General features: G+C 51.9%; 11 protein-coding genes and 1 non-coding gene across 12 annotated transcripts; 7 read left to right on the forward strand and 5 right to left on the reverse strand.

The window, feature by feature from the left end:
* Positions 1 to 711: 711 nt before the first annotated feature.
* ASPACDRAFT_56899 (uncharacterized protein) lies at positions 712 to 1257 on the forward strand (the record flags this gene model as incomplete). The annotated part of the gene is made up of 1 exon (XM_020203190.1): positions 712 to 1257. One exon carries the CDS (start codon positions 712 to 714, stop codon positions 1255 to 1257), a length of 546 nt encoding a protein of 181 aa, XP_020059835.1.
* A 2666-nt stretch (positions 1258 to 3923) lies between these two features.
* Positions 3924 to 5410, forward strand: ASPACDRAFT_111281 (isopenicillin N synthase family dioxygenase). The gene is made up of 3 exons (XM_020195535.1): positions 3924 to 4129; positions 4212 to 4376; positions 4461 to 5410. Exons 1-3 carry the CDS (start codon positions 3968 to 3970, stop codon positions 5151 to 5153), a joined length of 1020 nt encoding a protein of 339 aa, XP_020059836.1. The 5' UTR covers positions 3924 to 3967; the 3' UTR covers positions 5154 to 5410.
* Positions 5411 to 5556: 146 nt separating this feature from the next.
* ASPACDRAFT_1885054 (uncharacterized protein) lies at positions 5557 to 7747 on the forward strand. Its single transcript, XM_020198388.1, has 6 exons — positions 5557 to 5738; positions 5806 to 5857; positions 5924 to 6021; positions 6082 to 6233; positions 6286 to 6673; positions 6732 to 7747. The coding sequence occupies exons 1-6, from the start codon at positions 5570 to 5572 to the stop codon at positions 7643 to 7645; spliced, it is 1773 nt and encodes a 590-aa protein (XP_020059837.1). The 5' UTR covers positions 5557 to 5569; the 3' UTR covers positions 7646 to 7747.
* A 522-nt stretch (positions 7748 to 8269) lies between these two features.
* Positions 8270 to 9147, forward strand: ASPACDRAFT_39116 (uncharacterized protein; the record flags this gene model as incomplete). Its single annotated transcript, XM_020200545.1, has 2 exons — positions 8270 to 8708; positions 8771 to 9147. The coding sequence occupies 2 exons, from the start codon at positions 8270 to 8272 to the stop codon at positions 9145 to 9147; spliced, it is 816 nt and encodes a 271-aa protein (XP_020059838.1).
* A 1388-nt stretch (positions 9148 to 10535) lies between these two features.
* Positions 10536 to 11714, forward strand: ASPACDRAFT_39117 (F-box protein; the record flags this gene model as incomplete). The annotated part of the gene is made up of 1 exon (XM_020200546.1): positions 10536 to 11714. One exon carries the CDS (start codon positions 10536 to 10538, stop codon positions 11712 to 11714), a length of 1179 nt encoding a protein of 392 aa, XP_020059839.1.
* A 668-nt stretch (positions 11715 to 12382) lies between these two features.
* ASPACDRAFT_t62 lies at positions 12383 to 12481 on the reverse strand. Its single transcript has one exon. It is a non-coding gene; the product is annotated as a tRNA-Thr (tRNA).
* Positions 12482 to 13203: 722 nt separating this feature from the next.
* ASPACDRAFT_39118 (uncharacterized protein) lies at positions 13204 to 14046 on the forward strand (the record flags this gene model as incomplete). Its single annotated transcript, XM_020200547.1, has 3 exons — positions 13204 to 13326; positions 13420 to 13550; positions 13650 to 14046. 3 exons carry the CDS (start codon positions 13204 to 13206, stop codon positions 14044 to 14046), a joined length of 651 nt encoding a protein of 216 aa, XP_020059840.1.
* A 992-nt stretch (positions 14047 to 15038) lies between these two features.
* ASPACDRAFT_111286 (F-box protein) lies at positions 15039 to 16395 on the reverse strand. Its single transcript, XM_020195536.1, has one exon. It carries the CDS (start codon positions 16094 to 16096, stop codon positions 15215 to 15217), a length of 882 nt encoding a protein of 293 aa, XP_020059841.1. The 5' UTR covers positions 16097 to 16395; the 3' UTR covers positions 15039 to 15214.
* A 2291-nt stretch (positions 16396 to 18686) lies between these two features.
* On the reverse strand, positions 18687 to 20306 carry ASPACDRAFT_22244 (uncharacterized protein; the record flags this gene model as incomplete). Its single annotated transcript, XM_020199099.1, has 3 exons — positions 18687 to 18869; positions 18927 to 19110; positions 19228 to 20306. 3 exons carry the CDS (start codon positions 20304 to 20306, stop codon positions 18687 to 18689), a joined length of 1446 nt encoding a protein of 481 aa, XP_020059842.1.
* A 90-nt stretch (positions 20307 to 20396) lies between these two features.
* ASPACDRAFT_75066 (DUF4267 domain-containing protein) lies at positions 20397 to 21022 on the reverse strand. The gene has a single exon (XM_020204361.1). It carries the CDS (start codon positions 20982 to 20984, stop codon positions 20595 to 20597), a length of 390 nt encoding a protein of 129 aa, XP_020059843.1. The 5' UTR covers positions 20985 to 21022; the 3' UTR covers positions 20397 to 20594.
* Positions 21023 to 21372: 350 nt separating this feature from the next.
* ASPACDRAFT_111291 (uncharacterized protein) lies at positions 21373 to 21753 on the reverse strand. The gene has a single exon (XM_020195537.1). The coding sequence runs from the start codon at positions 21669 to 21671 to the stop codon at positions 21456 to 21458; it is 216 nt and encodes a 71-aa protein (XP_020059844.1). The 5' UTR covers positions 21672 to 21753; the 3' UTR covers positions 21373 to 21455.
* Positions 21754 to 22480: 727 nt separating this feature from the next.
* Positions 22481 to 23464, forward strand: ASPACDRAFT_39122 (uncharacterized protein; the record flags this gene model as incomplete). The annotated part of the gene is made up of 1 exon (XM_020200548.1): positions 22481 to 23464. One exon carries the CDS (start codon positions 22481 to 22483, stop codon positions 23462 to 23464), a length of 984 nt encoding a protein of 327 aa, XP_020059845.1.
* Between the last annotated feature and the right edge of the window lie 876 nt (positions 23465 to 24340).

Here is a 24340-nt window from a genome sequence, read left to right on the forward strand (position 1 = left end):
ATATCAATTCATACTTAGTGCCTGTAGCACTTGACCACGACAAACAAAAGAACAAACAAACACGTCCTGACATCCCATTAAGAAGAAGGGGCTGGGCCTCTTCTGAACGAAGAAAGAAGTTGTTTGGCGACGGCCCGACGGCCGACGACGGCGATGTTCGCAGTCAAAGTAGTCAATAGAGTCATAAGCTATAGTCGGCGTAGGGGAGAAAGGGGGATTTTCAGACAGCAGCCAGAGGACCCAGTCCCAGAGCCTGCATCACAGTACCAGGCGGACAGAAGGCGTAGTCCACGCGGAAAGCCAGGACATACTTGCCATTATGCGGCTTCTGCTTAGGCTGCACCTCGGACTGGTGACATCGATGGCATCGACACACAATTCGAAGGATGGGTCGTACGAAAGTGATATACAGTCAAGCCACACTGCTACCCAGTTGTGTACTGTACCTGGGGGGGGGGAAGGTGGGCCAGCTTGCGGGTGGCGGTGCACCCCGCCTCCGGTCGGGTCCCCAAAGTTCCAGACTTCCAGTACCTTTACACTCTACCCACTTCCCGTCGTACCCCCCGGATCCTTCCCCACAACACTCAACGTCATCCAATAATCAACAGGTGAGATCCATGCTATGTCCCGCAAAGATGGAGGATCATATCTGATCCATGATTTCTTTTCCACTTGACTAGGAATCCAGTCCCTCACTTGCCCAGAATCACGATGGCAGAAACCGGAGAACACGTCAAGGATCGCAAGAACCAGAAGGAGGAAAACCCACCCCGCCCTCGCTGCCGGGACTGGATGGTGGTGTCCGGCACGAACCACTACGGCAAGAATCGCGCGTCCTTCAAGTCGTATCGCCCAGTGAATCGCATGGTTCCAAATCCACTGTTCCCGGGGAAAGAGCTGTATATCGCAGGAGTCGGCACAGTGGAGCTGAACGTGCGTGCCAGCCCGGAGGAAGGTTCCCCCACCCGCACTCTGGTCTTGGACAATGTTCTGCACATTCCGGTCGCTGTCTGCAATGGTTTCTGTTGGGGGCAGTATCATACGATCCATAAAGGGACAATCAGCTTTGGTGCGGTTTTCCAGGGAACTGACGGACAAGGCGCTGCTCTTTGGTTTGGGCAGCCGTTCTGTGGACTCCATAAGCTGGCTCTCGCGGGGAATCCGCAGGGAGAATCCTATCTCAATCCCGACGGGGCCCACATGCTCAGCCTCTATATTGACGAGCAGGATCTTCAGAACATTTTGCCGTCAGGTTAGCTCCTTTGCCTCATTTGAACCCCGCCTCCTTCCGGTTAATGCCACTATTTCCTGTCATGAACAGTGTGCTGGATCCAGGCTGATTGAAAGCTTCGCTCAGATGTCTAGGGAACTGAAACAATGCTGCTCCTACTGATCGGATTTGTATCGACATCACCAACAGGCTACCGATCGGAGGCGCTATGGAAAGGGGCCGATCCTCCAATGAAATGAAGTACCAGAAATCAGAGGGTCATTATTCGCCTCCATGCTTATAACTACAGCAACCTCTATTTCATATTGATCCTAGCTACTAGTCTATCTCCAGTGAAGAAGAGACAAATGAATACATGACTAGGTTCATACGAGATAATTCTAGGAACAGTAGTACAGAGAAGCATTTTTAAACCCTGCTTCGATGACTCTGTCGCTCACATCGCGAAGTAATTTTATCTTTACGAGAATCGAAACTACTTGCTGGTAAAAAGACTCGGCATCTTTTCAACCTGCCTCCTAGATCCTCGCCAGATTTAAGACATCCTGTCTTCTACTTCACGCCCTTGTTTGTCCCCTTGACTGGCAGTGAATACCATTTGCGACAGCTATTGCCACTGAATCTATAGAGGCTCTATGTAGATCTAAATGAGCGTGCTTAATCAGGTTAGACCACTAGCTAGCCCGATCAAGACACTGCATCCGGTGGTCGGGATTTCGAATGGTAAGAACTTTGGGTTTTAAACTCGGGCGCCCGCGGAAGGGGAGGGGGGAGGTAGGCTATGCAGAGGCAAGATGACATAGCTAGCTAGGCAATTTGTAAAAAAGATTGTATTGAGATCTCATAGTGTTCGTGACTAAACAGCATCTTAGCACGAAAGTGTCCCAGCAGGAGACATCGCTTGCTAAACCCGCACAAGCAGACTGATACGATCAACCTGACACCCCGGCATAAGGTACGCAATGTGGACCAACGCGATGGGCTTGAAAGTGTGGGGCAACCTTATCAAAGCCAAGATCCATGGCTCAATTACGCATTTCCACCATTTTCAGCAGGCGCAAAGCAAGATTCCTTTCCTCGCGTGTCCCGACACATTGTTCCTCCCTCTGATTCCGTGCCACTGCTAAGTGGCGTGTCCCCCGACTCAAGATCTCGAAGGCGCCGAGACCACGGTATAAACCAATTTGTCAATACCGAATAGTCTTCCTGCGGTGTCACGAATCATACCACTGTGGGGCATCATTTTGGTTATACAGACCAATTCTTGTGTGGACGGATATGTACCAGTGATCGTGGAGAGATGGACAATATATTACTCATGTGTATCAGCCCTCGCACAGAGATACTCCTATGTTGGTACGGACTCACTGTGGCTCGGAGCGGGCGTTCACCCGCAGACAACTATTATAGCAGGCCCAACCGACGATGAAAAGTTATGAAGCCGAGAGGGGAGATGATCAAACAACAAAAACTGTCCAGGGGAAGCTTTCCTTGGTGATTGCAATCCCCAGTTCAACCGTTGACGCAGCCATTGGAGTGGGGGCTCATAGTTGCTTGTTGGGATTTAAGTTTCGAAGTTAACAAGGGGCTTGAACATGCAGCCGTTTATTTCACTTCGAAAAAGTGGGTTCGATCTTCGGAGTAGAAGAGTCTTCGAATTGACGATGCTTTTGACAAGGGAACGGGGTGGAAAGAACTGGGGTCCGAGTTTCAAGTGAGGCTCACCTTCGCGTGCGATCCTGTAGGGAAGGAACTGATTGCTACCTAGTACCTAGGCCGGAACGACTTCCCCTGAGCGAAAAGGGCTTAAATAGGTGATTAGTATTGAACTGGAATGGAGTGGAATGAGTATATTAAGAAATAATACAAGCCAGATTACTTGAGGTCAGGGCTTCCAGGTTGAAACAAGAGGAATTGATTTTGACAGACTTCAGAAACCTGGGAGCAAGTATTCGAGTATCGACTGCGTGAACGTGTGATGGACGCCAGCATCAAGCATGTATGACTCGTCCTTCCAACCCCGAAACAGCCAATTTCAAGCCACAAATACATGAAGAAGGAAGCACAGAGGCAATCAACTTTGATTGATCAAGCTTCTCTCCCATTCTTCCTGCTATGGCACAATGCCCTATGAGATCCCTCGATTAGGGCTCAGAGGATTCCAAGTGGCGCTTGTCCAAAACAGGCTTAGCCTGGCCAGACCTGAGTGGGGGCTTTCCTGCAACTTGCAGCCACCATTCTGCCACAATGAAGAAGAAAGAAAATGCCATTGGGTGCGTGATAACTGTCGAAGATCATCCTCAGGACAGATTCTGTCCTAGTCAATTGAAAAGGTCTGCCAGTGAAAGTTGATCCAGTGCCCAAACCAATGAGATCCCAGGATCATATGCGGGAAGCAACCTGTGAAGCAAACAGACCCGAAGCGAGCGAATGGATGCACCGGATCAGGAAAAAGTAATATAATCTCAACGTTTTGCAAACAAACATCCCATGACCTCATCAAGAGTCACTCTGTTTATTCCTGGGTCGAGAAAAGTTGGGGGGTGCTGGTATGACCTATAAGTCGGTGTTGTGATACTGCTCCACCAAAGCATACATATCATGTTGACCAGTCACCCGCCGGGAGATACACAAAACCCTATATATACCGCACCCCTTCTCGAACCAGTCGCTTTTCCAATCCTACCGTTCTCTGGTACACGCAACCTGGTTTTTGAGTTAAAGTTAAACGCCATCATGCCTATCAAATCTTTAGACTTTCGGCTGTATTGCAGCGACAATGCGCAGGAGCGGCAGCGATTCAGCGAGGACTTATGTGAGACGCTTTCAGTGTATGGGTTCGCCAAGATTCGGAACTCGTCCCTTTCCCGGCAGATGATTGACCGATTATTTGAGTTTGTGAGTTTTGGATTGCACTATAGAGACAAACAGCATGGCAGAAACGAGAACGCTGACTTTGAACCAATGCACTCAACGAAAGAATAAACGCTTTTTCGACCTGCCGAACTCAAGTAAAGCCAAAGCGGCACATCCAGAAGCCCCGAATCCTCATCGCGGATGGAGCGCAGTAGGGAAAGAGACTCTCAAGGGTACGAGGGACGATGAGCAAGGGAAGAAGCTGAACGATGGCTACCAGGAGTATCGGGTATGATTCCCTTCAATCAGTTGAAACTACCTTTCCAATAGCCCAATCAAACGCATTATATCATGTTTGACTCACATAAAATAGGAATCCTTCGACCAAGGCGCCGCCAGCGACACCCTCTTCCCCAACCGCTGGCCGGATGAGACAGATCTCCCGGGCTTTCGCGCGTTCATGGAGGATATCTACGACCGCTTCCACGAGCTGCACACCCACCTTCTGCGCGCCATCACAGCCGGGCTCGGCTTATCGATCGATGATCACTATCTCCTCAGCAAGCACCAGTGCAACACCAGCGAGCTGCGCCTGCTGCACTACCCGGCCATCCCGCGCCGCACGATGCGCGCCGGCGGCGGCATGCGCATCGGCGAGCACTCCGATTTCGGCACCCTAACGTTGCTCCTCCAGGATTCCGTGGGCGGCCTGCAGGTTGAGGATCAGCGTCATGGCCCGCTCGGAAAGTTCATACCGATCGGGTCCGAGAATGTCTACGAGGTGATCGTCAATGTCGGGGACTGTCTGCAGCGATGGACGAACAGAGCGCTGCGATCAGCGAACCACCGCGTCACCTTGCCAGAGGCAAAGGGTGCAGCTGAGGAGGACGATGAGAATGCGATGCTACCCCGGCGGTACTCGGTGGCGTACTTCGGGAAACCCGATCGCCATGTGTTGGTGGATACGCTGCCTGAGTTTGTGCGCCCCGGGGCCATCCCGGAGTACACGGATGGCTTGACGACGTTGCAGTATAACCAGCTTAAGCTCGCGCGCACCTATGGATGAGCTATCAGGCGTAATCGCATGATTGTCTGTGCTGTCTGCTCTGAGCGGTGTTTGTTGTTAGATGTATTTACTGGCTTGATGAGACCAATAACATGCTCCAGAGGTTAAGGCGAGAGCATGATGCGGTGGTCACTCTATGATGGGTAGAGAATTGTCTGAAATGATAAGATCTAGAGGGAGTAATGAGAGTTGATGGTAAAAATAGGCATATCTTATAGGTATACATCAATCTATGGGAACATATCAGTGCAACGGAGCGCTTTTGTGAGAGGAGCGGTTGCCTGAGCAACGGAGCCTACAGGCAGACAGTCAAGGGTGTGACAACGTGTCAGATGATTTCCTTATTTCTCCTCAATTCTCTCTACTGCCGGCCTAACATTCTAAAAGAGAGTTCCTCGGAAGACTTCGGGGTCGGCATGTATCATTCTTTGCGACTGCCCTCAAGTCGCACTACCCTAGGACTCAATTTAAAAGCCTCATTCCGGCGGTCACGAATTACAAGATTCTTCTCGATATACTGTGCGAGGGGACGAAGGTCGGCCTCAACACTGCCCGAGTTATTTTTAGAAAGAGCAAACGGAATACGTATAGTCCCCCTTGAGAGAGGCTAAATTTCGACTACATATCTGGGTGGCTGACATAGGTGGTTTAGATGAGAGCATCCCCGAAGAGGACCTGTATCGATACACTAGACATCGATGGCTGTAAGAGACGGATGACCGTACCCACCTCATTATGGTAATTCATAGTGACCATTTGCAATATCACAGCTTCAACGAACAGCGTGAGCTCTCAAAGCGATACCTGAAGTTCAACTTGCGGCAGCTCATTGACATTGCTGTCAATATCAGCGATGGAGCTCGACACTGTATGTTCTACCCCCCCAGGCAGCCGTCGTGAAGTAAAGCTTATTCATCATTTCCCCCAGGCACAAAGATCGTCAAATGCTTAGAGGGCCTGCATAACAAAGCATTTCTGCTGACTATGGACAACGGAAATGAAGTCTTGGCAAAGCTTCCGAATCCCAACGCCGGACCAGCCCGATACACCACCGCCTCGGAGGTAGCCACACGCGAGTTGGTAAGATCAGCATGCCCTGAATTTCTCTGGCTGCGATGGCTCAGTCTTGCAGTTACGTGCTTATTTCAACATCCCAACTCCACGGATCCTCGCATGGTCTTCAGATGCAGCTAGCACTCCTGTTGAGGCGGAGTATATCATTGAGGAGAAGGCCGCTGGTGTGCGACTGGGTTCTCTCTGGAACCAATGGCCACGTGATACGAAGCTCAAGTTGGTTGAGCAAGTCGTTGGCATGGAGAATAAGCTGACTAGCATGGCTTTCGCTAAGTACGGTAGTATCTATTTTAAGGAGGATCACCGTTCACTAACTGGACAGGTGGAAGACCTGAATGATGACTCAAGTGCCGACGAAGTGCTAAAGCGCTTTACAATCGGCCCCCTTACTTCACCCGAGCTATGGACTGACACTAGAAGTGACATGGAATTAGACCGTGGCCCGTGTCAGTGGACCAACCCCTTCCTCCTTTGTAAAACATTCGCTAACCGTTTTACGCACAGGGCATAATTCATCTGAGTACACAGAAGCATTAGGCCGCAACGAGATCTCATGGATTGAAGCGCATGCACGCCCTCGCATGAATTACTATCGATCTGTATCGGATCCGGAGCTTCTCGAGGACGGCCCTCACCTTCTCGACCAGTACATGAAAGTCGCTCCGTTCCTGGTCCCTTCTTCCACCGATGGGGCTGCCAGCTCTAACGTCCTCTGGCATCCAGACCTTCATCTGGATAATGTATTTGTGGACCCGCTCACACACACCATTACCGATATTATAGACTGGCAGTCAGCATGCGTGGCTCCTCTGTTCTACCAGTCTCATGTCCCGAGGATGTTCCGACATCACGAACCTGTCCAAGAAGGCTGGGCTGTTCCCGTACGCCCCGAGAACTTTGACACTCTCAGTGCGGAGAATCAGGATCAAATAAGCAGTGACCATGAGAGCCAGATCATTCATAAATACTACGAGGCGCTGGTGTTCAAGCGTGCCCCGCGGCACTGGTCTGTTCTTCAGCAGAAAAAAATTTCGATCGTCCGAAAACCTGCCTGGCTGATGACTGGAGTGTGGGAGAATAGAGACCTGTTCTTTTTGCGCCAATCACTCCTTTCGCTGGTCAACCTCTGGGAGGATTTTTTCCAGTTACCCTGTCCAATAGCATTCAAGGAGAAGGAGATCGAGCTTCACGCGAAAGAGGAAACCAACATGGACGGCATTGGACAGGTGCTTACGTTGTTTCGAGATCAAGGGGTACTCCCTGTAGATGGCATGGTCGACCCCAAGGACTATGAAGTCGCCGTGGAGAATAGTCGCAAGTTCAAGCACGTCTTTCTGGGAACGGCTGAGAATGACAAGGAGAGGGAGTTGTACTCCAAGCTTTGGCCTTATCAAGACCCTGAAGACTCGGTAGTCTAATGTCGAGCAGGGATGGAGATTCAAAGCCACGTGCTAGGATACTATCGACGTCAGGAACCTATGAAATAATGTTAGTTTGACTTTAAATCCGTGATGTTCTTTGGCAGTTCTTGTGTATATATCTTGGCAATCAGTCGCTGACCGGCACCAAGGTTTTTATGCTCTATTGGGGATTTTCACCCAGAACCAATGTCATACTCAATTCTTGGAATAGATCGCTAACAACATGAACTGGAGGTAGGAAGTGCCAAGGGATCGACCTGCACTTATCCCTAGCCGGTCTCTGGCTCAGGTCTCGACACAACCTAGCATGCCGGCAGCATGTCAGCCATAACATAAACACACAACATGCAGGAAGAGAAAGTGACATCAACTAAGCTACAACTGTCTCCACATAGCCACATTCCGCATGAAAGTCCCGCAAGTCAGAAGGTTAGGGGACCCGAAAGTTCGAGGATCGACAGGACAGACTACGTAAGGAATGTAGGTTGGGGAATGCCATTCCACCAGGGTGCAATATAACATCCCGGCGGAACCCCGAACCCCAAGCCCCCATCGCGTAGACAAGTTCCCGCGCGTACAATAAAAGCCCATAATCAATCAGGTCTCCCCCGCCCCCCGAAAATGCGATTCCTTGCCATCCTACCCCTAGCCACAGCGGTGACGGCTTGCCTGCACGACCGCACCTTGGCTCGCCGTGCCGCGCAGGCGGGGACTCCGAGCTTTGGATACTCGGGCGCGCAGGGCCCCCTAAATTGGTACGGGCTCGACCCGCAGACGAACGCGGCCTGTGACCTGGGCAAACAGCAGTCCCCCATCGCGATCGACTCGAAGACCGTCACCCTGATTGATTCCAGTGCCGTGTCTCTGGACATCCCCGACGCCGACCATGTCGAGTTCGAGAACCTAGGATACACGCTCGAAGTCGTCCTCCCCAATGGCACCCTGACGGCCCAGGGCAAGCAATACACGCTGGCGCAGTTCCACTTCCACACCCCTTCCGAGCACCGCCTCGACGAGGAGCACTACCCGTTAGAGGTGCATTTCGTGTTCACCGACGAGAGTGAGTCAAATCCGTCCCCACCCACCAAGCATTTGGGTTGTGTGTTCATAGATCGTTTACAGCCAACGGGATCGCCGTCGTCGGCTTCGTCTTCCAGCTCTCCGAAACCGGACACTGCGACTCACTCTTCAGCTCCGTGTTCGCCGACGTCGAGGCGATCAGTGAGCCCGGGTCCGCGACGGAGATCGAGTCCCTAGACTTCTCCGACTTGACGAAACATTTCCAGGGCCACGAGGTCTACACCTACGGGGGCTCGCTGACCACCCCGCCCTGCAGCGAAGGGGTGTCGTGGTTTGTCAGCGCGGAGCCCTTGTCCTTGGATGTCCAGCATTACAACCAAGTCAAGCGCTTGATCCGCTTCAACTCGCGCTATACCCAGAACGTGCCCGGAGATGAGAATCTGTTGGAAATGGCTGCCAGGGAGTTGAACGGGTTGTGAAGTGGTGCCTTTGAGACATCATCATACGGCGGTAGGAATGTGCCATTTGCCCTGCACTCGGCAACCCGGGTTTTTCCTACGTACAGGCAATGCGTACAGGCTGCTTAGACGACGCATCAAGCTTTTCCAATGTCATTGAGAGAATGGCAGGATTAGAAGCTTATAAAGTAGACAGAATTCAGAATACATAGCATAATGGATAAAACCATAGGGCCTCCCATCTGCTTACCTATACTCAGGTTCTATACTAGAAGACTGGCTAGCTTTGCATTTTGAAATTCTATTCATTCCACAATTGGTCAGCTGTTTATGATTGATAATTGAGGCAGATATTATCCCGCTATGGATTTTGTTTCTAAAAACTATTTTACATTTTTTCCCGAAGAATCAATACACGTAGCCATCGGAAAAGTGAGCTCCAAAGATTGACAAACTGAGTGGCAAGCGATCGGTCAGACGCAATTATGTTGCCGATAATCCGGCCGAATCGATGTGGCTTCCTAGTATGCTTTCACGGAAAAGGAATAGGCCCGAGACTTCGTTGATATAATCTGGTAGAGGGCGCGCAGGATCCCCCAACTCATAGGAACCCGAGCGGACGTTAGATTTTGCAGCTGGCAGCGTGAAACCCTTCTCGTGAAGCACGATACCTCTCGATCCAAGGTCTATGGTAATCGCTCCTCCTTGCGCTGAGGACGAAATCTGAAGCTAATGAAACACAGCCAGCTAGTTATACAACGTTCAATATGTACGCAGCTTGTGTTTAGAGGTGGAAAGGCCGCTCTAATTCTTCAAGGTGTCACGTTTACCGTCTCGTGTACGCGTGCGGGTGTCGTGTCAAAGACCCTTACAAGTTCTACCAGTGTATTGACCGTTAGGGGACTACTGCCAGGTGTGACCCGATAAAAGTGTTCGAGCTCGAGAAAGACCATTACTGCGCCAAGCACTTGGTGGGCAGAGGGGCGGTGATTATGGCTAGTTCTCGGAGGCGGCGATTGTTGTCTGAGGAGGAGGAGGAGGAGGAGGAGGAGAAGGAGAAGGAAGAGATGGAAGAGGAAGAGAAAGAAGGACAGGAATAAGGCAAGTGAGGATGAGGATGATGTTCTTGGCTCAGATGACGAGTTAGCCATTGAGAATCAGAATGAGTTTATCCAAGTATACCTGCTAAACGGTCAATTCGTTACACAGGTGACCTACAGTAAAGTAATCGTACAGTATCTACCCCACCGGTGCTGGGTTTGTCGTCCGCACGGCCATCAGTACCGAGAGACCCCGCATATGAGCTCACTCAGGTCTCATTCAGTTATCACATAATTAGCTCTTATATGAGCATGAGTCTCTTGAAGGTGGACACACCACTGCACTGTTCTACCAATCTTTACTCCAAGATGTCATCTGGGCTAGCCTATCGCCTGGAGGAGCCGGGCATGAACGTCCTCAATCTCTACTCGGTCCCGAGGGCGCCTTTCCGACGCGCAGTGAAACGTTATCGAAAAGAAATCCTCGAGCATCAACAAGCCCAACGGCAAGAGCAGCCATGCTACCAGCCGCTCGCTTCAACTTCTCTCCGGAAGCAGAAGCAGCAGCAAGAGTCATCATGGATCCTCCTACCGCTAGAGATCATCCGAATGATCCTTCTCGACCTAGACATGCTGGCCCTCAGCCATCTTCGGTCCGTCAACAAGACCACCAAACAGATAATCGACTCCCTGCCAGAATACCACCTTCTCCAAACGCATGCAGCCGACACCCTACGACTACTGGATCTCACCCAGTGCACCCACCATTTTTCGCTGGGGCAGCTCTACCGGGAACTCCGTCACTCGCGGTGCCGCACCTGCGGCGACTTCGGCCCCTTCCTCTACATCCCGACCTGCTCCCGCTCGTGCTTCGCCTGCAACCGCACCCACCGGCAGTACTGCATAGCACCGATCGAGGCCGTGTTCCAGTGGTACGGCCTCTCGCTCGACAACGATTGGCACCGTCTTCCCGTCATCCGGACCCCTGATTTCAACGGGTGGGCCTACCAGGAGAAGATGCTGGTCAGCATGGCCCAGGCCAAAGCCTTGGCCCTGCAGCTGAATACCCCCCGGGTGCGACGCTGGCGAGCCCGCCCAAGGCGCGACGGCAGCTGGATACCCCTCCCGCCGAGATACTCGAAAACCTGGGGTTCTCCATGGCGGCTTTCGGCGACGGTGGCGTTCCCATACTACGACCCGGTCGCTCGCTCGGTTGAGACCGGGGTGTATTGCTTGGGGTGTGTCAAGTACTGGGAGAACACCAAGCCGACGACGCAGAAGGACGACGTGTCCGGCATGCCAACCACGTGGGAGGAGGACTACAGCGCGGCATGGGGGACGACGAATCGCACTCCCGGGTGTAAGGATATTGATCGGGCGTTCTTAGTTCAGGATATGCCGGAACACTTCCGCGACTGTCCGGATGTCTCGCGGAGCCGGAGGCGCGGGAAGATTGCGTGGAGGTTTGGGAGGCCTGTGGGCATAACCTTTCGCATAAGTGCTGAGGGTGGGGCGGTTTTGAGGCGGTCGAACCGGCTGAAGAAGTAGTGATAATTGGAGCTCATGTTGAAGTAAAGAGGTTGGGAGATTTTCGAAGTCGGTTGTGCTGTTTCCTCCACTTGGCCTCCTCCTCTAAGAATTATATTGGTCTGAGTAAAGGTTTTTTCTTTTCCTACCTTTTTTTTTTCATTCTCTCGCTCTTTTTCGTGTGTTCCCAATGATCAGCTCGTAGTCCAACCGGGATAACGCCTACCAGAAACCCGAGCTCCGGTCACCTGCATCGTGCGTTGGTCCCATGGGAGGGCTGGTGTTAACTTGGGCCGCTAATGAAAGAGCTTCGTTGTCCACCCTGCGATGCTGCCGGTGATGCTTAACACGAAGCTCCTGCAGCTCCTTCAATTACCACAGGAAATGTGCGATAACCATAAACCTTCTCTGCCCTCACTCAACCTGGACACATAATCATCCCTGCTATCCGGAGCTGCCTCACACCGAGTCTAATGCTTTATTCTCCGAGAGATTATTGTTGTGCTTCTTGCGGGGAAACTACTAGTATGACTGGACAAGTTCAACACTGTCCATCACGGCCCCCGCCGACCCGGCCCTACCGATGACGACCCTTCAGCTTTCCCCCTTTGCGTGACAGCAGAATTGCATAACAAATGACATCCTCATGACGCCCACCCTTTGGTCGAAGGCAAAAAAGAACAAGAGAATGCCGCGACTGGGACTCGAACCCAAAATCTGCACGCCACACCGCTAGCATAAGGCTAGTACGGGGGCTCTGCAATGTTAATACACTACACCACCGCGGCTGTTGTTGTACAGTTGTACTCGAAACGAACTGATAGCCCCACTTTTCTTGGTGCCTGAGGCATAAACTCAGCCCTATACCAGCCCCAGGAATGCCCTAGCCCTCCAAATTTTGGTTCATGGTTAATTTCGATCAATCTGGAAGTATTTGGAATCAGGATTTGGAAATCTCACTAGCAGAGTTGCGGTGGAAATACACGGCATGAGGCCCTGATTCCAAAACGCATAGCGGCAGCTGAACTCCCTCTCACTACGGGCAACGCTAATCCTCGCCAAGATCTTCAACCCAGACGAGAACCCACATTTAATCCACACTAACCTGCAAGCGATGCTGGCCTTTCCCATAACTATCTGACTGAGACTTTAGGCTAATCCACACTTATCCTCACAGCCTCGTCGTTAACCGGATCCGGCAGGACCCCCTGAATCGAGCTGAGCCCAAGGTGTGGAGATAAGCGGTTCGCTCCGACTCGCGCTATAGCCTCGTGCTCGCCCTGATTCGTTTGAAGTTATGGAGTACTCTGCCAAGGGTCTTGGGGACCTAGAAATCACATCTAGATGGAGTACTTAAATCCCTTGCTTCCCCGTTAGCTTTCAAGATTGTCCGGTTGAGCGTCAGCGATCAACTCCACTCGTTTACTCCCGCTGCGAATCCACTCTTTTACACTTATTTCACTTTCATTCATTCATTACTAGCTTCCCACAGTGCGGAAGTTCAGACAACATGAAGCTCGCACTCACCCTGCTCCCCGCATTGGCCGGTCTCGCCGTCGCCGAGGAGGTCGTCTCCATGCTCCTGTGGGCCGTGGATCGCGATCAGGACTATGAAGCGTCGATCGTGGGCAATGTAAGTTCATCTCACCTCAGCATATACGTAGCACTCAAAATAAAAAAAAATAGAAGAAACATCAAAGAGAACGCTGACCCGGTATATGAGCAGGACGCAACAGCAACAACCTACAGCCTCGCCTGCCCCACCTCCGTGTCTGGGTCCGCCTGCTCCATCGGCCGCGCGGGGATCACCGCGGAGATCGTTGACCAGAGCACGTATGCGTGGTGGCGTCGACAATAGTAAGGGATACCACACTCGCTCCTTTTCATCATAACGAGTTCCATCCTGTATGATTCTTGAAATTCTCGAAACATGCTGACATCATTCCTCGATTCCAGTTCCACTACATGGGCCTGTACCGCAGATGGTACGACAGATGGGGTGTGTCACCGGACGCTGAGCGGCCAAGACCAGGGATTCGACATCTATTTCACGAATTTCCTGTCGGCCACTGTTACCGCTGGGGCTGTTACCGGTGGGAGCGGGGTTTCGGAGACAGCGAGCGCGACGAGCACTACTCTGGCGCATGCGAGCATGTCAACGGACTCGGCTAGTGCATCCCAGGAATCGCTGAGTTCCACGATCACGTCGGCTCCTACGACTACTGCCAGTGCAGATGGGGATGGTGATGCTACGGTGACCCAGACTTCAACTGGAGGTGTTCCGCGAATCACTGGAGCTGCGGGGCTGGTTGTTGGGGGCGCGGCGGTTGCGCTGATGGGGGCTGTTCTGTGATCATCTAATACGTACTACCTATCTAGTCTCTTGGGGCTCGATTGCGTTCGGTCGTAATTTTGACATTCATGATAAGTTTGTTGTCCTCTGGTGTGCAAGGTAGGCGCTCTCCAGTCTCCTGCCGCAATCGCAGCAGAGCTCACATATTCGGCTCGTGAGGGGACCCGAACCGCGCTCGGATCCACCCTGCTGCGGTAGGAGCCACGGGATGACGGCCGTGCGTGGGCTATCTGAACAATGACCAGAAAGCGAGCCACAAAAAAAAACATAGCATGTTGCCGCAACACCGTTAGACGTGGCTTGATCACAGACATAGTAGTAGTGGACCCGAAAGAATATGCACTCGCGTGAATGGTCCAATTTCCTCACTCTTATTTAAAGGCTCCTTACATGGACATCAAGTCCGGACACATCCCCGACATATTTCTCCCGTGTCTTTACATGACGATAAAGACGGCATTGAAGGAAATGGTTGAGACAGTGGCATCGGAGACCATGCCGAGTTCGGCCTTTGCGGTAATGTCTCACCCCAGAAGCAGAACCACAAACTCTCGGAAAATGAATCATTCGGAGTGCAACGCATCTCTAGAGACCTGGGATATGAATCCATACCGGATAGCTGAAATAGAAACAAAGTTTGCTAGTTCATAGCGCATATCCAATAGCAGCTGTAAGAAGCCGTAGGAGCATTATACAAAGCACCACCGGCAGCATGGGTAAGGTGTCCAACAGAACCCAAATGATGAGTCACCCCAAGTTACGACAATCACCCATGGGACCAACACAAGATGCAGATGACCGGAGTTCAAGTCTCTGTCACGCATTGTCCTGGTTGTTTCAAGGGCTGAATGTTCGCCTTGGCTAGATATTTCACTTTCCTCGAGAGTTGCTTATGCTGATTTTAGTTGACCGGATGTAGATGACAACTCGCAGATCTCGAACCAGATATACGAACAAAGAATTCGCAAATTCAGAGAAGAACTGATATTTATGATTGTACTAATCGAACAGCAACTGAGGTCAAGCTAGCATGGCTCACCCCTCAGGAACATCATGCTTACACTGAAAGGGAACAATGAAATCTCAGAATCCTTTCTAACATACGGAGAATGACCCAGCCAAGCGAACAAAGACTAGTGATGGTAGTAGGTCAACAACACAAACTAAGCTAGCATAACTCGTCCTCCGATAATCTCACATCCCTTCGGCTGAACCAAGAAGGGAGATAGATCGAACGGGCCGTCCGTCGAGGTTGGTCAGGGGGAGTAATCACCACCGGCCAACAGCCCTTGGAAGCGGTGTTGACAGTAAGATCAAAACTGGCCAAATACCGCCCGAGATCGGGGTTCCTCTTCATTTGATCGCGTCGCTCAGGCTTCCACATGACCTTATGCAGTTCGAATCCATTAGCAAAGCATAGGAACGGCCAAGGGGATGGTGTAAATGTTCCCGCGTCTATATAGTATACCACATTCTTCAATCGGAGGTAGTCTCCATTCGGTTTCCACCTCACGTGGCTATCGGCGGTCTCGCGATGCTTGCAGTACAGCAGGTCGGAACGTCTCGGGTTCCACAGACGGACAATGCAGTTGGGCGGCTGCTGGAGAAGCATATTCTGCCAACTGGCCTCGGGCCGGAGATACGCCGCTTCGCTCTTTTTAGACGCCATGTCGGGGATCTCGAAGCAGCAGACGGGTCCGGGTCGGGTGTATGAGAGTAGTTGGCGGTGGATGAACTCGGGCCAGCTTATGTCGGTGATGAGCGGGTTCTTGGTGCGTGGGTGTTGTGGCACTGGCGCGTCGACGGGAATATAGAACAGTGCTTGCTGGATCTTGCGGGAGGATTTGATAAGGGAGTTCCATGAATGGCAGACTCGAGCTGAGATCAATAGTGTGTATATATCCAGACCCAAAAGAATACCTTCTAGAATCTCGGGGACGTGGAATATTCTCGACGCTTCAGCATTAGACATCGAACGGTTGGGCTGGCTCTCATAATTGGGGGAGCGACTGCCTCTCGCGAACGTGGGTATCATGGAAAGACAAGTCATTTTGTATAGAACTGCCGGGATTGTATGAGTACGAGGTTTTTGGAAGGATGCGCTTTGGTCTAGGTGTAATGAGGGAACTCTGTTTTGGACAAATTTGGTGGGAAATGAGTCATTTTGCTTTTGGGTCAGAATAGCATCATTGCTTCATGGTTCCGTTCGATTGCATCATTGCCGGCTCACAATAGTGGCAGGTGCAGAGTTAGGCAGGAACCGAGGTCTGGTGGGTCACGTTGTCAAGGGGTCGTGGATGTGTGATCAAGTCAGCTACATGAAGCTATCTGGGCAGAACGACGAGGGCCTGACCTGCGGGCTCCTCCCTTGGCCGAAAGAATCGTCGAAGCGGCCTAAGTGAACCCGGAAGGGCCCGTATTCCCGCCTTTGAAGTATATTTCTGAGCGGCCGGAGGTCTAACCAAGCACCCGGCTTACAGTCTATTTAAGCACCAGTGTATATAGTTGTCCATAAGCCTGTGTATGCATCTTTCAGAGCCTGTTTACAAAGAGGTTAAACACAGGGCATACAGCTGTTTTGGGGGTTATTTACACGGCTACTTAAGTACCTATTCATATACTTTTTAGAGTATCTCTAGGAGGCACCTTCGGAAGCACATTTTCGGCATAGTTGGTACACAAACATATATGTCTTGATTCAGATTCACAATTATGATGGTGAGAATCAAGCAAGGCGGGGCCGGGAAGCCCGGCGAAAACGCGCGCCCAGCGAATCGCGACCTCGCTCAGAAAGGTGCATGGTGTAGTGATAATATGAGAGCAACTGTAGGTAGAAAGGCCTGCTCTGCTTGCAAAAATAGCTTTAAAGCATAAGGATCTCTCTCGTCTTAGACTTGAGGAAGTTGACATTGACAAAGCACGTGTAAAAGACACTATGTTGATTGAAAGGGGCTTATTGTGGTGAAACGCCGGTGTGTGACCGACGTTGATGGGGAGAAGATTACTTAGACAAACGGCGCCTGTATTTGATAAAAATTGCGTTCTTTTGATAAACAGTGTAGTTGGTAAGGTAGTGGGAAGCCTGTATAGCCTCATTGTCACTCTAAAAGCAATATGAGGCTTTGAAACAGCCTGCAGAAGGAGACGTTAATCAACACTTATGATAACGTGGTGTTTTCAATAAAAATTGGGTGAGAAATGATCACGAAGAGCGACGGCGCGTAAACTGTCCAGGATGTGAATATGTGATGACTTGTGAGGCTATCTCGGCGGAACTAACAACATCCGTGGCGAGCGGTGAGCAGCCTGGCTATCGAAGCATCAGAGCGCCGAGACCTGCATCACTCCAACAACAAAAGAACGGCTCCTTGCGCAAACTGACTGGGAACATGAAAGTGTGGATTCCAGGCTATCTGGGAGAAACTATCTACGACTAGTGCCGGAACTGATTACAGGTGAAAGACTCTGTTATACCCTCCCAGCTTCTAAGTGAGCCCTCGAATAAGGAAATATGAGGCCAAAGTAGATACAAAGAACCTTCCGGATAGAAGCTTGTAGGAATCACACAAACAAGAAATAGCAGCGTGGCAGATGTTGTAGTAAGAAAAGCTAACTTTGGGGATATATTCGTTAGGGTAACGAGAGCAAAAGTTTAGTATAAATGATGATTAACATGATAGGGATTCTAGGTATGTTTGTTTTTGGAAAGCTTTTGAAACTTGTAATGAGGACGTGAATTCCGACTACGTGAGGCTATCTGCGGAACTAGCTAAGAACCACCGAGTTGGGAGGTGAGCAGCAGCCTGGGCGAGGCCTCAGATCTGCCGTCAAATTGTATACCCTTACTTATATCAGTAAAGAATGAATTCAATACACCAACAGGTTGTCCTTAGGCTAACCCTCTCGGTGGCACTTGAGGTGATACCTGAAGGATCCTTTCTAGATTACATTGCAGATGTCATCTGATATCTTTTTGTATTACTGCCCTTAGGGTTCAAGATCAGGTTTTCTATGGTTTCCTCCGCGCCAAAGAATGTACTATCAGGGTCGCTTACCAGGAAATACTGCAAACAGAGCGTGGGCTGCTCATCTGATAAAGAACGTGAAGGCATAGATTCCAAGACCTACACTCGTCCCAGTCTCACTAGTCTTGTGAGACTAAGCTTTGTAGCTAACTAATTATTATTTGTCAGCGATTTGAGGTCTCAGGAATGGGCTATCTGGAACGCTTTCTTGAATTCTTGGTGGGTGGATTGGTTGAACTATCAGAGTTCTCAAGGTGGGCAACGCGCTTGGTGAAGGCCTTGAACCACGTGAGCTGGATTACTCAGGAACGCCGACAATATTGTGGAGGATCTTGTAGTGGTGAAGTAGCTTCATGACAGTCCTGCCTCGTTTTCAGCTGAGTCAATTAACTAATGCACGATGCATCACATGACACCTGGCGGTCGATGCTGACGGATAAATAGTAACTTGCGCAGAGCGCACGGTTCTTGACTCACTGATCCACATCAACGATGCCCTGCTCAAGTCATGTTTGATAAGAGAGACGAATAGGTGAGTATCTATCGCAACAATGGGCAACGAAGTCTTATGCAATCAACACGTGAATTGAGCTGAATCAAAAGAGGGTGGTAAGTCTACCCGCGCCTCGCCTTCACCGACCGCCACTCAATCCCCAAACTCCCCACCACCGTCGCACATGCCAACCCAACGACCAGATACCACGTCTGGACGATACTGCGATCGATCGCCCCGCGCGCCTCCGCCGCTTTGTCCGACGCCAACCCCGTCACGATCTGCGTGAGCCCCATCCGATCCACCTCCGCCGCACTCAGCCCGGGCACCACTTCCCCCAAATTCTGCGACAGCTAATTCACGAACAGCACCTGCGCGATTGCCACCGCGACCGCCGGCCCGAATGACTGCGCGAACAGCATCACCGACGTGCCCAGCGGCATATCCTCCGCTGGGAGAACGGTTTGAACGGCGTTCTGCGGGCCCGAGAATCCGATCCCGTATCCCAGACCCGAAAAACCAGTGTAAATAATCAGCTGCGCAAGGCTGGTGGTGAGTTCGAAGGTGGTGATCAGCCCCGCGGCAACGGGCATGATGATCGAGGCGATCACCATGAATGGGGCGTAGTAGCCAAAGACACTGGTGCCGAAGCCGTGGACCAACGCGCCGATGGTGCCTGCGATGATGATGGGCAGCATCATGTACCCGCTCTGGGCGGGGGTGTAGCCCCGCACGACTTGGTAGTAGGTGGGCAGGTAGTATTCGAGGACGTTGCCGGTGCTGTTGCCGCACATGATGAAGATGCTGCCGGCGATGATGCTGCGGTGTTTGAGGATGCGGAGGGGGAGGGCGGCGGTGTCGCCGCGGCGGACTTGGTTGTAGGTGAATGCGGTTATGAAGACGGTAAAGGCGACGAGGGGTCCGATTACTGGGCCACTGGACCAGGGGTACTTGGTTCCGGCCCAGGAGAAGGCAAGGAAGAGGCCAATTAGGGCGGGGACAAAGAAGAGGTTGCTGAGGAGGTCAAGCTGGGTGAGCTTTTGTTTGAGGGGTATGCGGGCGAGGTGGTCGGGTTTGGGCGGGTCGGAGAAGCAGCACGTCGTTAGAAGTAGGGTGACGGCGCCGATGGGCGCGTCGAGGTAGAAGCACCAGCGCCAGCCCAGCGACTGCACAATTGCCCCGCCCAGGAGGGGGGCGGAGAGCGTGGCCAGCCCTTCAATGGCGCTCATTATGCCCGTGAACATGGGTCGTCTGTGGAGAGGTGTGGAGTGGACGAGGATCACGAAGCATCCGGCCAGTAGACCCGCCGTGCCGAGGCCGGCGACTGCCCTCCCAACGATAAGCATGAGCGATGTCGCGGCTGCCCCACAGAGCAGTGAGCCTGCTATAGAGATGGCATTGGCGAGCAGAAAGACACGCTTGATTGAAAAGAGCTGGTACGCTCTACCAAAAACAAACTGGAAAGCGCACTGGCAAAGTCGGAAGGCGGAGGAATACCAGCCCACATCGGCAATGGTGTGAAAATGGTCGGTTATACTGGGAACGGCTGTGGCAACAATGTTCATGTCGATACTGATAAGAATGAGGACCGCAGCCACGGTGAGCATGAGCAGCCAGAATTTGGTGCCCGTTGTGTACTCGGGTTCGCCAGTTGGATCAGATATCCCATCGAATGTAGTATCTTGTCTGCTGGGAAGATTGTCATCGCTGTTGCTGTCAAGATCTCTTATAGTTTGAGCCATAATATGCAGGCTTCTTTATCAAAACAATCTTATTAATGAGGACGCTACAACTGCTGGGGACTGGGACGCTCCGATCCCTCGACGAGACTTGATAGCCTTGGCAAGGGTGATGACTAACAATGCATGCAGCCTCACATTATAGTTCACTCAATTATACCCAACTTACAATACAGTAGGCGAGCCCCTAAAGCCTTCTGGCTTGAACTCCACATACAACATTTGGTTTGCATACGACGTCCACATCTTCATCATACCAGACTGCTGAGGTGACTCCCTTGTCAATCAAACTCAATCCAAAAGCCCAGCCAGCACAGCACCAACCGCCGTGATCAACGGTGCATAACCCCAGTGACCCCATTGTCCCTGCCCCCACATCCAGCAGACCGCCCCATCGGCATAGGCCACCGCACTACCAGCCAGCAACGTCCACCCGAGCGACCTTCGCGTCCCGTAGAAGGAGGCGGCGTAAATGGCAAGACCCATGAAGATATCGCGGACGCCGTAGATGTGGACGAGGCTGTGGACCAGCTGTCGCTCGGGGTCTGTGGTGGGAGGTGCCCATTCGAAGAAGGTCAAGGCATGCTCGGGGCGGAGAAGCGCGTTGACCCCGAACCCGATGAAGATGGTACCAAAGGCGTTGGCGACGTGGGGGAGCGCGGTGTGTTGGGAGAGACGCATTTTCTGGTAATCAACCGGTGAGAAATCAAAGAAAGTTGGTGATGGGCCGAATGGTGTTGGTTGGACAGTTTCGTGGAATGATGAGTGGTTGGTTGATTAATGCAAGATAAGGATGAAGAGGGACAGTCGATGATGGGAGGGACGGGGACTGAAAGAAACGACCGGGCGGTGACCACCACAACTGCATGGTTACTACTACCTACACTCCCTACTGTGGCAGCCTTGCGGAAGGCCACCGCCAAGGAGGCCAAGCAGCCAAAACATGCCAAAAACCTTTACTTCTTGACAGGTCACAAATACTTCTATTGACATATTTGGTTCTCTTCAAGTCCGTATAGATCTCTACATCCTCATTGTCAAGTTGCTCCACCTGACAGAAGTGGGACTACCCGTCCGGTCCAGTTTGTTATCGTCCGATCCACATTCTACGGGTGCCCCGTGCATGGGGACTATGGCTCTCTACTGCACACATCATCCTGCAATCTCACCAGCGGCAAAGGTTCCGACCGTATGGAAGCCACATTTTGCGACTATCGAATTCTGATCACATTCGTCGGGTAACCTCTGGTCGATCCAGCCTTGTGACAACACCCGGAACTCTATGAGGTCCAGATCCAATCCTGTGAGGAAGCATGACAATACGATCCAACGCCTCGAGCGGGGTAATGTGAACCTTGCCCACGCCATCTCGGAACCCACCCTCTCAAGACCTCAAAGATACCGCCGTGCATCTGCAGGAAATCAATAGTTCCTGCAACTTCTTATCAGCTGCTGCGCCAATTCTCTGAAAGAAATCACAGCGGGGGCGGGCGTGTAATATTGCCGTTGATTGGGTTCCCGGTGACGCGAATGGGGATGACTTCACGGCTAATTAATCCTCCATCCCAGTACCTGTCGTGGTTGATGACCCTTTTCGGCGAGCTGCAGATCCAGGACGCCGTCGCTGCTGGCCTCATGTGGATCCCAACACTACATCTAGCGTCTTTGACCGGATTCGACCTAATGCGGCGCTGTCCCTGAGCGAAGACGTCAGACCAGAAGCCCGGAGGGTTAATTTCCACCTGCCGAATCCACCAATGGCCACGGGAACACGGTGTGGAACGTGCATAAGCGGCTGCAGCCATGCTGGAACGGCACACGGCGGGCGCTTAAATGTATTTTTAACTCTCCGCCCATTGGGTTCCGTTTCCTCGGGTCCTCGACTTTTGGGATCTATTGGCTGTGGTCGCAGGGGATTTGCTATCATTAGATTTCCGAAAATAACCCAGTTTGGGGGAGATGAAGGGGGCCGCGTTGGTCTGCCTCCGTCACCGGGCTTACCCCTCCTTTGAACCCTGACCATCAACACACAGGGTTATATGTCCTGTGTTGCCTGTCTCCTCAGGCCGTGATCTGTTTGTTCTTTTCACAACTGTCAGTGTGGCCTGGACTTGAAAGTGGTCCAACGTTACCACACTCAGCTTTCTTCATTACCATCTTACTCTTTTTTTGTCACCATGGTTGGCGTGCGTCTACCTCGCCCAGCGGGCGTCTATGTGCCAGCCCGAAGTCTCAGTCCTGATATGATCTCGTCCCCTCTTTCGCCCAGTTTCAATTTCGACTCGGAGACCCTGACCCCCTCCATCATTCCGGCTCTCGAGTACATCTCCGCCAAGCTAGAACAGAAAATGATGCACGTTACGCTCTTGGTGGGCCGGGGCAAGCCCTACCCGACCGGCGAGCCCTCCGACCTCATCATCATCCCCATCACCCCGCTCGATGAGATGACCTGGCCGATTGTTTACCGAATGGTGGCCAAAGCAGCCATCAAGTTCTCCCTGGGTCAAAGCTGGATTGATGCGCTGAATCGGAGTCTGTACGAGAGCGCCGCCAATGACTACCTGAAGCAGCAATCCATCATGCAGAACGAGGTGATCTTCAGCCGCGAGGGCCTGACGCTACTCAACGTCGACCGGATCTACACCTTCAAGCGCCGCCTGTGCATCCTCTCCAACCGAGGCGTGGCCCCCGAAGAATCATACATCACCTCCTGCACGCAGCTCTTGCATCGCACCATCCAAGATTTCCACGGTCGCCCGTTCAGCAAGGCCTTCTTCCACCGCGTTTACGAGCAGCTGAATGTGTCGGACGAGCTCCTCACCCACGTGGCCAATGCCTACAAGAAGCAATACAACGACGACGGCATCATCTTGCCCCCGCAGCCCAAGGCCGAGTCCCCGCGGAAGGTCGAGCAGCTTCGCAAGGGCGAGCAGCCGCGCAAGTCGCCGCGCTCGACCCGTGCCATCCGTCGCCAGGGTCCTCCGCCCACCCGATATGTGATCCCCACCAAGCGCGGGCCCAAGACACCTTTGTCTGCGTCGGATGTCACACCTATCACTCAAAACGAGTGGAACATGGTCATCGGTCCGGACTTCCCTCACCACACTAAGGCGACTGTCACTAAATGGACGCCTTCTCCCACGGTTATGGCTGCAGCGTGATGGATTATGACTGTCCAAGACTAAACATCATGTCTTTTCATCTTCAACAGAGTAGAAGTTGAAGTGCACAATCAGAAGCAGAACTGAGCTGCTACACTCAAGCAATACTCCCACCCGGATCAAGGTGAGAATCCTCTAGACGGTGTCTTGAAGACTTTTTATACTAACCATCTCCCGGCAGGATTGGCAGTTGAAACACTCCACTCTTCCCACGGTCGCATCCAACCAACGAGACCATTGATGCCTTGGTTTGGTGGAGCTACCCGAGTAGGTCGGCAAACGGACCAACAGGCCATAGCTTTGTGGGGTAACTTCCCGCCGGAATCGCAAGGCCAGCATCCCGACTCCGAAATGGTCGGGTCGATGAGTCGGGTCGATGAAGCAGGGGTGAGAAGATTCTCCGACTTGGGAGACCCAATAGGTATGGTGGCATAGTGTTGCTTGGAGTCAAGAATGAATGACTCCAGCCTTAGTCCATGCCAAGAACTGTCTGTACATTAGAAGCTTGGCGGGGAAGATATCGGCGTCCTCCGGCATGGCAATTGCCATGAAGGCTCCTAGCCACGTTGATTCGATGTATTATATTCTAGAATGAATAATAGCTTAGCAGAAACTAAGAGAGCATCAGCCAAACCTTCCCCGTTCAAAATTCGACGTCCAAAACAATAATATCGGCCAAGCAAAACCCATCCCGGCCAACAGCGGGCACCTCCGAAACATTCCGCTCCGACATTGCGGAGAAAATAATCCCAAGCTCCACTGCACAGAACTTCCATCAGCTATCGAAATATGTACTCACTAACTAACCAGTCACCATGAGGCCGATTCCTCGCAGGTGATCCACTACGTTGTCACTGGTTGTTGGGGTTGATAATT

The sequence above is a fragment of the Aspergillus aculeatus genome, assembly GCF_001890905.1.
Source record: "Aspergillus aculeatus ATCC 16872 unplaced genomic scaffold ASPACscaffold_2, whole genome shotgun sequence".
Lineage (NCBI taxonomy): Eukaryota > Fungi > Ascomycota > Eurotiomycetes > Eurotiales > Aspergillaceae > Aspergillus > Aspergillus aculeatus.

What these genes read in the sequence shown, in the direction of transcription:
- ASPACDRAFT_111281 (XM_020195535.1), top strand. Translation starts at nt 3,968, where the DNA reads ATGCCTATCAAATCTTTAGACTTTCGGCTGTATTGCAGCGACAATGCG. An exon ending in TTGACCGATTATTTGAGTTT is followed by an intron (nt 4,130 to 4,211) that starts GTGAGTTTTGGA and finishes ACTCAACGAAAG; the next exon opens with AATAAACGCTTTTTCGACCT. An exon ending in ATGGCTACCAGGAGTATCGG is followed by an intron (nt 4,377 to 4,460) that starts GTATGATTCCCT and finishes CACATAAAATAG; the next exon opens with GAATCCTTCGACCAAGGCGC.
- ASPACDRAFT_1885054 (XM_020198388.1), top strand. Translation starts at nt 5,570, where the DNA reads ATGTATCATTCTTTGCGACTGCCCTCAAGTCGCACTACCCTAGGACTC. An exon ending in AGAAAGAGCAAACGGAATAC is followed by an intron (nt 5,739 to 5,805) that starts GTATAGTCCCCC and finishes TAGGTGGTTTAG; the next exon opens with ATGAGAGCATCCCCGAAGAG. An exon ending in CAGCGATGGAGCTCGACACT is followed by an intron (nt 6,022 to 6,081) that starts GTATGTTCTACC and finishes CATTTCCCCCAG; the next exon opens with GCACAAAGATCGTCAAATGC.
- ASPACDRAFT_111286 (XM_020195536.1), bottom strand. Translation starts at nt 16,096, where the DNA reads ATGACTTGTCTTTCCATGATACCCACGTTCGCGAGAGGCAGTCGCTCC.
- ASPACDRAFT_75066 (XM_020204361.1), bottom strand. Translation starts at nt 20,984, where the DNA reads ATGCGTCTCTCCCAACACACCGCGCTCCCCCACGTCGCCAACGCCTTT.
- ASPACDRAFT_111291 (XM_020195537.1), bottom strand. Translation starts at nt 21,671, where the DNA reads ATGGCGTGGGCAAGGTTCACATTACCCCGCTCGAGGCGTTGGATCGTA.